General features: G+C 37.3%; 1 protein-coding gene across 1 annotated transcript in view; it reads right to left on the minus strand.

The window, feature by feature from the left end:
- Positions 1–424: 424 nt before the first annotated feature.
- Positions 425–13005, minus strand: part of SEMA3D (semaphorin 3D) — a 185615-nt gene continuing 173034 nt past the window's right edge. Inside the window, exons 16-18 of the mRNA XM_084897339.1 lie at positions 12361–12425; positions 8398–8537; positions 425–973 (exon numbers count right to left, since the gene is read on the minus strand). Of these exons, the coding sequence (XP_084753465.1) occupies positions 548–973; positions 8398–8537; positions 12361–12425 (631 nt within the window). The 3' untranslated portion in view covers positions 425–547. The remainder of the gene's footprint in view (positions 974–8397; positions 8538–12360; positions 12426–13005) is intronic.

The raw sequence follows: 13005 nt of genomic DNA on the forward strand, positions 1-13005 counted from the left end.
TAAACCATGCGCCAAGAGTGAGTGGCTCATTGGGGAAGTTCCTGCTGCTACGCGAGAGGCCTGAACCTGTGTCTACTTCCCTCCACTTCTTCCCGGAAAGCAGCTCGTCCTAGAGTGGAATGATGTGTCTGTTCCTAAGAACATAAAGCACAACAGCATGGCCAGCCCTAGGCTACAGGGCCAGGCAAGGGAAATGAGGCACCTTAGTACAGGGTCCCACGTGATGTATGTGTGCTCAGCTCGCTTATGTACATAGAACATCATCCATGGAACAACTCAGAACACAAACCATTTACAAACGCGAAGTCCCTATGTTTGCAGATAACTCGGGTACGCTGCAGGTACAAGCTTAGTTCTTGGAAAACTGGGTCAGATGACTTATCTTGCTCTTCTTTGCCATAGTCACCACACAATCTTACTTAGATTGTTTCTTTGTGCCTTAACAAGACACCATGGAAGACTCCTAGGAGTTCTTATCAAGGATGTACACGCAGGAGACAGTATTTTTTGCAGGGAAAGGACTCTTTTCTTTAAATTAAGCAGGAAGCTACGTGGCCACCGCCCTGGGCAGCCCCTCTCCGTGGTGGTGATGCCTCCGGTTCCGCTTCTTCTTCATCTCCTGCATGTGCTTCCACTTGGGGGCGCCCTTGTTGCGCTGCCGCCGCTTCTCCCGGTGCCACATCTGCTCGCAGTACTGATCCAGGCTGAAGTTGGGGCTGCTGAGGATCTGGATGTAGTCTTTGTACCTCAGCCGCGACTCGGCCAGCAGGTCCTTGACCTGCCCCTCCTCGTGCTCGGCCCTCTGCGTGTTCTCCATCTGCTCGTGCTCAATGACGTTCAGGGTCAGCTTCACCACGGTGTGGATGAACGTGTGCTCCTGCGCTTTGCAGGAGTACAGCCCAGAGTCCTTCTTCTGTAGGCTCCGGATCAGTAGCCCGTAGTCTGTTTTGATGATCCTTTCATCGGGTTTCAGCTGCAGGATCGGGGGAAAATGTAGGTAATAAATGAAAACCAGAGAGGCTAGGAGCACATGAAAACAGGCTACATAGTTCTACTTAGACGAACCTGAGAGAGACTCCCTGTCTCTCTGTCATCAAGCATGATATCCTCAGCCATAGCCAAAGAGAGTGGGGAAAAAAAAAAAAAAGTTCAACTGAGGTAATAGCCCCGCAAAATGCATGTTTGCATCTAATGATGCCTAACTGAACCTTTGGAATATGGTGAGTTTTTCTCCCAGTCTACGGATAGGAGCGAAAAGCAAAAAAAAAAAAAAAAAAAAGGAATAAACTAAAACTGGAAACTATCTATCAGCTGACCACCTACCCAGAGATTTCAGATGCCAAGTGGTGTTCTAAGAAGTGCATAGCTAGAATGTGATATAGTCAGCCGTGTATAGAAACACATTAGTAGCTTTAGTGCATGCTACCACCTTTAATGCAGACTAGAACAATGATTTCAAAGGGAATGTACTCAGTTTTCCAGATATCACCAAATAAATGATCCGAATAGCATATGGAAACTGCACGTGGTGACTTGTTAAAAGTCAGTGGGAAGGCATGGACACAGCCTTCTGAATGTTAGAGCTCACCATTAAGCAGAACCATATTCAGGAGGATAGCAACATTTAAAGCTGAATTTCCCTCTTCACTCCGGGTTGAATTTTGATCCTGTGCATATATATGACACCTTAGACGATGTCATTTGTGGAAATATGTGCCATACTTCCATCAACTATAACATGGTAATGTGATTTCAAGTGTGAGAACGCGCAGGGAACAAAAAGAAGCCCCCTGAAACGCGATGCTCTTTACCCTTTGAAGCGATACCACTGAAAGGCCATTCAAGCAGTGAGGCTGGCCTGGCCCACAATCTGGTGTGAATAGCGAACGTATCTTCACTGAAACTAAAGGCATGTTTAGGACACAAGAGCCCTGTGTAACGTGGAGGTTGTGAAGTGGCCCGGCGTTCAGCAGAATCACAACAACAACAAAGGAGTCTGGAAGGCGTCCAGGTTACACATCTGCCCCTGCATTGGAGACTTTCCGATGATGGAAATCAAGGAGGCAGAAAGACGGCTAAATTAAATTTATTCACAGTGGGTGGACCACGCTCTGCATCTTTATGGGAAAAATATGGAGGAAAAATCCTTCCATTCTGGAAATATGAGAAAAGGAAAAGAAACATCTCTGGCTGCCAGCCCAGCCAGCGAACAAGTCTATGGCCAACCACCTCCTGTGCCAGGGAAGTGCAGCTGGTGGGGTACCACACGAGGCCACAGGCAGGTCACAGAGCAGATCCCTGGCTAATGAGGCTGAATGGCCTCCAGCCCTGCCTTCGCTCTACATGGAAGCCACCCCATCAGGGTTTTGTGTGTTTGTTCCCTTTACTCTGCCCATTTGGTGAGCTAGTGCTTTTTCTAAGGAATGTATTCTGAAGGACCGGACATTTTTTCATGCTATCGTAACACACACTAATCTTGAATTCACTTACATCCTCAGTAACCATAGGAGTCTTATGCCCTAAAATAAATTAAATTGGAAGGGTTCTAAAAGGCCAGGTTGAAATAGAAACATCCATCTCAAATTTAACATACCGGGTACACTAGAATTTTTTTTTTTTTATCTTAAATAATTTTACTGTATAAATGCTTTTTTAAAAATTTAAATACACCTTAGAATACAAATACGGACTCCATAATCCTAGGTTCTGGTTCCTAACTGCTAGGCTTCTGATGGTAACTCATTTATCTTCCTTGCGTGGTCTCCCATTTATCAAGTTGGTGACATAGCATATGGTGGTGCGTTATTATTTTTTTGGGGGGAGGGGGAGGGTTAAAAGTAAAGTTCTTTGAAGGTTAAAGTGTGAAGTATTAATAGCAACATTACATGTTGTTGGAGAAGTGACGTTCTGAAACCTTTATTTCTGTAATTCTTTTAAAAATGGCCTGTGGTTATTAGCATGACAATCAAAGCAGATAACTTTCCAGTTCAGCTCTGGATTTCTTTTCATAGCTGGTATTCTCACTAACGTTTAAACTGTTTAATGTGGTTTTAAAGATTGTCACAGCTGCAACTCACTACTTTTTATTGTTCTCTTTAATATCCTGACAGGAAGAAATTACCACTTTGATTTCACACAAAGTATGCAACACTTTGTCATTGTTTTGCTGTTCTCTGCATCCTGTTTACATTGGTGTGCTCTGAAGTCTAGCTCCCTTCCCTCCTTCCTTACTGCTTCTGCCCCTACAGGACTCAGTTTCTTAGACGCCTGGCATTTCATTACTCCATTGTGATCCTTTTTCACCTTTTCTTGCTTCCGTGAAATGCTTAGTTTTACTTTGATTTTTTACCTACAGATAAAAACTTACTTAATAAGCCCTAGCTGGTTTGGCTCAGTGGATAGAGCACCAGTCTGCAGACTGAAGGGTCCCAGGTTTGATTCCAGTCAAGGGTATAGGCTTGGGTTGTGGGCTCAATCCCCAGTAGGGGGTGTGTAAGAGGCAGCCACATCAATGATTCTCTCTCATCATTGATGTTTCTGTGTCTCTTCTCCCTTCCTCTCTGAAATCAATAAAAATATATTAAAAATAAATTTTAGGCTTCCTGGATTTATCTAATGTCTATTAGATTGTGTGATTTTTTTCCCTAAAATTTCAAAATATGAAATTTTTGAAATGCCATTTTTTGAATGCCATATTTTCATAGGACTTTTGCAATCTAGAGAGAGAAATCTGTGACCCAGAAATTAAGTGGTTGTTTAACATTTGCCTACTTTGCATTCTCAGTCACTGTAATGCTTTCATTCCATGCTGGAACAGGATGCTGTATGCAGACTGTGAACTGTCAGCACAGTCAATTTAGAAGATTCAGCTCCTCTACAAAGAGATAATGTAATCTCCGTCCACTAATTTAAACTCGTGGAATTTTCTCCATTCTAAAGTGATAAGTAAAAACTGCTCAGCCTTACAAATCAAAACCATGCTTGAACTGGGGTTGACTGTCCATTTGCCTAATGTGAACAATGATAATATATTTGGCATTATTAAATGGAGATCTTCAATGAAGGGCAATTCATTTAAAATGAGAAGAGTCACATGGGAAGAGACAAAGGACATTTAGGTACTAAGCAGCAGGTAAAGGTCAGGGACTTTGTTCTCTGATAATAGCAGCCTAATGGCAATTCCTTGGCAGATAATTCACCTGTCATTCCCTTCAAAGCTAAAGCATCGCACACGTCCTACATGTGACTGGGGTTGCAGGAATATCTCCTTTCTTCAACAAACAGAAGAAAGACAGTTTAAAATAGTGCTGAGGCAACTGGCTCATAATTTAAAAGAAAAAAAATTGAATGTATACATTCCTAACTCCTAGATTTATTTCATATGAGTAAATGTAAATATAAAATGTGAGTTGTAATTTTAAAAATGAAATCATAAAATAATTACAAAATATGTATTTTCAGTTTCATCAAACAAGGGCTTTTTAAGCATAAGTGAGGAACATATAGATATAAACCAATCAATTTATATAAGTGACAAATATAAATTATACATCTTTTGTATGTTAGAAACACAAAAACTTCAGTACTACATAGTAAAAAATTATTTCTAATATGCATAATATTAAAATGTTAATATCTAACATATATAAATGGCTGGATAAAATAATTTTTAAATAAATATATTGATGTAAACCAAGCAAATGTTAGGGCAATTTACCAGCTACAACTGAAGCCAATAGCCAAGAAACATGAGAAGGTAATTAACATCCAGTAATATTCAAAGAAATAGACAACACAATATAATATTTTTTCCATATCAAAATGATTTTCTTAAACTATAATATAGTGTTGCCTCAGGAGGTCAGAAAAGCCACCGGTTTGGTGGTTTCAATGGGAAATTGGCAATATACAGTGCTTTATCCCAAGTCATAAAGACAATTAATATTACTTTTTTATCTTACTTATTTTTCTCTTTAAGGGTTTGTCTGAAGAAAACAAAACAAAACAAAAAAGTAGAGAAAGATTTAGATATTGGAAAGTTGCTTACTTTTTTTTTAGATAAAACATGAGCTATTTAAATAAAACATGGAACATTCATGATGACTGTGACAACAGGACAGTGGGTGTACAGACAGAAAAAAAATGTGGTATTAAAGTTGAATGACAAGGGAAACTGCTCACAATGTAATGGTTTAGGCAGGGGAGAAATACTGGAATAGACATCAACATACAGTATTTGTGCTTATCTATGCTTAGAGGCCTCATAGTTCTTTATATGTTACTATATTTTCAAAACCTTTGATGTAACCTTTACAATTCAAAGAACAAAATAAAACAAAGACCTACAAAGGGAAAAATGAAAACATCTGAAGACGCTTCATAAAATGTTCTTAAAATCCACAGAAAAAAAGACTACTGCAAATGGCATGAGGTACTGCCTCTTCTATTCCTCAAGAACCCCAAAGTTCAACAGAAGCTTGGGGACTGCCGCTTCACGCGCTCATTACAGCATAAACATCATCCGTTTCCAGCACAGCTTTACAGGAAAGTCAGCAGATAACTGACTCATGACCTTCCCAGCAGCACCCGACTGTGAAACAGCTCAGTGAGGAAATGTCCTCCCGTTGGCAGAGAGAAACCTGGTGACAGCCTCCGGGCCCCAGGAGATCCCGGTCCCTCCCTCAGGCTTATGTTGAGGGGAGGAAAGATTCCAAACTGTGACCTCCCTGGGAAGGAGCAGAAGGTATCCTGCTGGGGAAAACGTTTCAAACCTAGTGTGGATCTGGCCCCTTTCCTCACTCAGGAAGCGGAATGGCAGGACCTGGACCAAGTGTGACTAGCTATTTACAAAGATAAATGAATATACCATTTGAAATATTACAGCTCAGATACTTTTAAGTAAAATTCAATAAATAGCCTATTTCTGCTCCATTGAAATTCATGGAGCATGGTACCACCATGACTGTATGATATACTGTTAAAAAGTAAACTAAAGGAATGCGTAACATTTTCAGGAGGAGGAAAGATGTGAATGCAAACATGCATAGTCAAATGTTAAGTGTATAACTGAAAAGAAATGATCAAACTTTATTAACTATAAAATTGAAAATACTGATTTGGGACATTTAAAAATAAAATATTGCAATGTATCTAATAGAAACTCAGATTGTTAAAACATTCAGATAACATTTTTTCATATATGGTAGTATATATTGTTAATCCTCACATGAGAATATTTTCCCATTGATTTTTAGAGAGAGTGGAAGGGAGGGGGAGAGACACAGAGAGAGAAACATCAATGTGAGAGGGACACATCAATTGGTTGCCTCCTGCAAGGGTCCCAATCGAGCTTGCAATGGAGGTAAGTGCCCTTGACTGGAATCAAACCAGGGACCCTTCAGTCTGCAGACTTACGCTCTATCCACTGACCCAAACCAGCCAGGACTTCCAGTATTTCTATTTCTTGAATAAACAGTAAGTGTTTTATATGTTGAAATAAAATAAACTTCCATGCCAGATAATATTTCAATATATACTGGTAAATTAGGATCCTTAAAATAAATATTTAGTATGGATAGGCCATCATTTTAGAATTTATGGATGTCAGTAATAATGAAGAACCAAGTTTACATATTAATACCTTCATTAATAAAGAAAAAAAAAAGAGTCAAGTTTTACTGGGTCAATTTGACATAATGAGGCAAAGTTATTCCTTTGGTATTAACATGGTGTGTCATTATTTTGATACAGCACTGTATTCTTAAAGATCAATGAAGAGAATGACACTAACTTTTTAATACAGGGTGGGGCAAAAATAGGTTTACCATTGTGAGTACACTAAACAGAGTTTATTCTTATATTATTTATTAATTATTGTATTATTTTCCATACAAACAACTGCAAACATACTTTTGCTCCACCCTGTATAAAGGGGGAACATATCTTTGAACCAATCTCTTATGATACAATTTGATTCTCCTATCCCAAGGTTTCTTAACTCAGCACTGAAACAGGGGCCAGCTAATTCTTCATTGTGAGAGATTTGTGCCTTGTGGGCTACTCAGCACAGTCCCCGACCTCTGATCTCTATCCACTAGCACCCTCCATCCTTCCCACCCAGGTTGTGACAACCAAAATGTTGCCAAATGTGAGCACTCTGAGAGCAAAGTCCCCTGCAGCTGACAACCACTGTTCCATACTAATACTTAGTTGGTTATATATACTATTTTAAATGTCTATAGACTTATCCAGGAGGCTGCTATTTCAGAGAACATTTGGTCACCTCCATATGTGACCGAGAAATGGAATGTTCGAGAAGTTACAACCTGCTCATAAATGCTCAGCAGTCAAGCTGAACACATGACCAGCGCTATTTCCTGTTTTACACATCCTCCTTGAGAGTATCTGCAATTTTATATGCGTACTTTACACTTGAGTAATCCTCTGCTTTGAAATTCACATTCTTGTATGTATTTTCTCATTTTTATTTTCACAATAACTTTTGGATTTATTTTGTTATAAAATTCTGGCCCATGGGGGCTCAGTGATATGACCAAAGGAATTCTGAATCCTGCACTCATTCCATTATTCATTATAGTGTATTAGTTTTAATATTGGGAATTTTAGAACTGTAGAGTGAGTGTCATCGGTTTTCTTTTAGGTACTGAAAGAATTCTGCCAATTAACCTTTGTTTCATGACATTAAAAAAATATTAATACAGGATTTCTCAGACTACCCAACTCATCCCCTTAAATTGACATCTTTAGACCTCATAAAAATCTCGTGATATGTTTCAATCACACACATGTGTTAGAATGACTGGACCAGAAAAAAGTCAAAAGATGAACAGAACTTCCATATTGCTTTTCCCTCCATTGATTTAATTTTAATATACAAGAGTGAAGAACTACATATGTCCAGATACTTATCCAACTATTCATTATATATATATAGATATATATATATATAGATATATTTCATTTCTTTTTTATACATACTTGGTATGTATTGTTTTATGATCTAAACTGAACACAATTTGAGCTAAAATTTAGTCCTTGTGCTACAGTGACGGGAAATATTGTTCTTGGTCAGGGAATTGTTCTAAAATACAGACATTCTATGAGAAAAATTTTTTGTTAAACACACAAATTACTTTTTAAACATTCAACCTTCTGTGAAATACATTTTATTAATTTTTTAAATTAAATTGGGCTATTCTTATCTCAAAGGTGTTGCAGCCCTTGGTGTTAATGGATATAAGCTGTTATTTTCCTTTTTATCTAATATTGACAAGAGCACCATATGGCACTAGCAATTGAACATCTCTCACAAATAAAACCGATTTAAGTTTTATACTATTTTCCTCAAGGTGAGCTTTTTTGATAGCAATGACTTACCTCCTCTCGGTGTTCCTCTCCTGCCCGCTGGATATACCACTTAATAGATGCTTGTTGGGATTTAGGTATACATTCCAGAAAAGTTGAATTAAATTCAATGCCAAAAATCACCTTTTCATCAGCAGCTTCGTGAGTAATGCCTGGAAAGCAAACATGGAATAGGAGATTAACCTTGACCTGATTCTAAAAGCAATGGGAAAATAGACTAATTTAGAACAGATGCCATGGGGGAAAGATTCATGCACATTATTAAAGAGAAAGGAAATTCATGTTATAATATTATTACCTAAAAGTCAAATATTATCTAACAGATTGATTTTTAAAACTCTATCTCTTTCTTGAAATTTTCACTCTTTCATCAATTTATTAACTATGTGCAATTGACATTTTAAAATAAGAATTCACCAGGTCTAACACTAAACATTGACTCTTTCTCTGAGCTGAAATGAATAAACTATTAACATCTTTTAATGCTTTAACACCTTTGAATTTGTATAAAAGATAACCAATTTTGAAGACAGTTCTGGAAGAGCAATTTACTTTACCTTTAAAGAGAACTTCTATCATAAATTGGTCCACAAAGTTGACCATATAACATTCAGGTATTTTGACATCAGAAAAGTAAGTACAGTGGTCTATATTTGATGCAATTCTATAATGATAATAAGCTAGAGGCTCCCATTCTCAGAACCGGGACCTTATCTATATTACTTACCAAAATACAGGCTGGAGTAAAGGTAAGTTTCCAGTTGTGAGTACTCGAGACAGAGTTTATGCTTGTATTATTGTGTTTTAAGTACTGTATCGCCTTCCATACAAACAACTGTATACCTACTTTGCCCCGGCCTGTATATTATTTTATTCAAAGAAGGATACTTTAGCCCAGCATGCATTTACTATAAGATAGTTAATGGGATGCTAAAAGAGCAGTGTGTCAGACACCTTATTCCGTAAATCAGCTGCGCCATCTGAAATACGTTCCATCCTGAGTAGCCAAAGGCTGTGTCCCATGTGTGATCTAAGATCTGTAGCTCAAATTTGATCAAATTAAAAATGACGGCTGCTCAGCCTGGCCTTCAAACATGCACTTTTTCATCGTCTGTTCAGATGTCTCAATTCTACAGATGGGCCTACTTAGCATTTTAGGCATAAACCAGAGTAAGGCTTGAGGGACCTAAGTGAATCCTAAATCTATGCACAAAATTATCGGCAAATACCATGAATGTACATACACCCATTGGTCAGGCTTCGTTTCAAGAATCTTCTTTGAACTTATTCGTGTTTCACCAGCCATGGTTAAGTGAAGCCTGCTGGCCCCATTATTAACTGTCTGTCTATAATCTAACCTTCAAACTGTGTGGATTCCATTTGGAATCTGTAATCCATCCACTATCTCTGCCAATTGAACATATTATAACTACAATTTTCACAGATAATAAATTCCTAGTGCACAGAAAGATCACCAGTGCCGATCGGGGAGAGCAAGACATGCATCATTTCACAGTAACAGACACCGTTTTCCTGAGCAAAGGGAGTTCAGGATCAAAGCAGGCAGGATGCAGGTTGATTATTAGGTGATGGGCAAGGACTCAAGAGGAACTCAATTAGACAGATTCAACCAAAGAATTGTCTTTTAATAAAAGACAAATTAGAAAAATCAGCTAATAAAGTGGAATAGTGAGCAGACTGTATGAAATCCTTTTTCAAATCAGTAAAAACAGTGACCCTTGGACACAGAGTTGTTAATTTGACTGGAAATAATAATACAAGAAAAATAACTGGCTGCTTTTGACCCAGGCAGTTGGAACAGTAGTGCTATTTATTAATATGAGAAATTCTGCCAAACTGGTAAGTTTTGGAAAAGATAAGAATTATCTCACAGATATAATTTCAGATGATTTTAGGCATCTAAGAGAGGTTCTTGAGTAGGCATATCAGCTTACAAGACTGGCATACGAAGGAAGTTCAGAACTTGATTGTGAATTTGTGAGTATGGTAGTATTGACATTGATGGCACTAGGGAGTGAATAGGCAGAGATTGAATATTCAGGGGGTGGGTTGAAAAAGAAAGCTAAGAACACAAAAAAGGTGCCCTGACCAGTGTGACTCAGTTGGTTGGGTGTCGCCCTGTGCACCATAACACTGCTGATTTGATTCCCAGTCAGGGCACCTACCAGGGTTGCAGGCTGATTCAAATTACCAATGGTTTAAAAGCAGCGCACAAATTGTCTAAATAATCAACAATCTGTTCTCATGGGGCCATATGAACCAGAATAGCACTGCATGGAAGTCAAATAATGAAGGTGTTTTAAGAAAGGAGATAGATATTAAGTAAAAATGAAAACTAAAAATTAACCATTGGATTTGGCAAAGTAGAAATTGCTGGTGACCTTGAAAACAAATGGATTGGGTCAAGTGAAGATGGCGATGATGATGATGATGATGATGATGATGATGATGATGATAAAAGCCTATGTGCAGTGGGTTATAGCAAGAATGGGATATGGTGAAGTGGAGACAATGATTGTAAGTGCTTTAGGCAGCAACTGTGTTTTATAACTCTTCATAATATTTATCATCATCTGACACAACACACATATTATTTGTTTTTATGTTTATTGCCTATTACCTCCCCTAATACAAATTTGAATATAAGATCCATGAATGCACAGATTTTCTTTTTGTGTTTTTATAATTGAATTTATTGGTATATAGGTTTCAAGTGTACAATTCTATGATACATCATCTGCACATTACATTGTGTGCAGCCTGTTTTCTTTTTGTTTGCTGATATCTTCTTCAATGTCTCTAATATTTCCTGATAAACCTCATATGCACACACAGAAAACTGTACACCTAGAACCCAGTGATGATTTTCAAAGAAAACACTGGACATGACTGTGAGTCACATACATATCAGAATGAGAACTCATAATACAATTCCAGACCCTAGCTTATTTATCAGGAGAATGAAATTCTGAATTATAAATAATTGTTTTATTTTTAAATTATAGAAACACTGCTGGATCATAAGTAATAGACTACAAAATTTGGGTTGTTTATTCAGTTATAAGGTGGTTACTGACAATGCAATGAAGGGTAGGCAGTCCTTTTCTTCCTCTAGCTGTGCATATGTATGTGTGTATGCGTGTGCATGAGTACGTGCACGTATACTTTCTATCTGATGGCAAAGCTTGACAGTGGAAAGTAACTAAAGCTCTAGAACATATTGTTTTATAGACTTTTCTCTGCACACTTATTCAACAAATCATCTCTCTATTCTCCACTCTGTACTTATCATAATCAGATATTCAACTTTCTATGACATTTCCTCTGAACTATGCAGCCTCTGGTGTTCTCTCTTTTTGCTAAATTCCCTTATCATTAATTGTGCTTTATGACATCTCCCAAAAGAATTATAAGCTCTCTAAGGAGTGTCTTTGTATCACAACCTACAACTGAGATAATTATTTGCACGTGCAAGTCGCTAATAAGTATTTACTGATTGAAGACCTGAATTAATAAGTGAATAAAAATAATGCATAAGCTACCTAACACTCCTTTCTAATAAGTGCCTAGCCTCCCCTGCTATCAGACTTTTCTGGCAGGGTCTCTGAGTTTTCGCTAAATGTCCATATGTTTTGGACTATATCCTGTTTTATCTTTAATAGTAGTTCTCAAACTTTACAAGGATAGATAAGGCAGCAAAAAAAAGAAAAAAAAAGTATAGAAATGTTAAAGGACATATGAAACAATGATATAACAAAGGATTATTCACTTAGGCTCATGGACAGAGTGTTGATTTATAAAAATCTCCCACTGATTTCCCAGAATACAAGCATTTCACAAAATGAGATCTTCCTATATAATAGATGTTTTAAGTTATATTATATAATGAAAAGACACACAAAGACTAGGCTTAAAGTTTTAAATGAGAGAAGAGCATATTCAACCTATACTTACTCTCTTCTATGTCCCAGCACTGGGTGATTGGGTCCCCATACTTGACATCTTGGCGTCTAGCTCGCCTATGGAAAAGGGATTTAACTGTTTAGAACTTCAAACAAGATAATTAAAATATAGAAAACTCACAGCTAATACTAATAACTGTGGCGGAAGCAGAACTATGCTTATCTTACTGCCCAGCTTAAATGTCGGTCAATATTCCAATCACTCTAACATTACATCAAGTAGTAGTAGTAATAATAGCAGTAATAGTAGTAGTAGTAGTAGTAGTAGTAGTAGTAGAGTCCTAATGGCATGAATCCTACTTGAGCAATGAGACTACCTGAATTTTACTAAACTACTACAGTGTTCTTTTTCTTCAACATTTGACAACAAAATAGGTTGACTATGAATATAATCCAGGTTTTATATACATCAAATGAGAGTAATCATACCTACCCTTTTTTTTTCAGTCTTTTAAAAATTTATTATTTTAATGAGTATAGTGATATTTTGTTGTGACTTTAATTTTCTTTAATGACTAGTGTTACTGAATATATTTTCATGTACTTATTGCCCATTTTTATTGCATTGCTTGTTATTTACTAAGTCTTTTCTCTTATTTATTTTTTTAATTGATGACGGTATCACATAATTGTCCTC

This window comes from Pipistrellus hanaki (assembly GCF_964339955.1).
Source record: "Pipistrellus hanaki genome assembly, chromosome: 10".
NCBI classification, from domain to species: domain Eukaryota; kingdom Metazoa; phylum Chordata; class Mammalia; order Chiroptera; family Vespertilionidae; genus Pipistrellus; species Pipistrellus hanaki.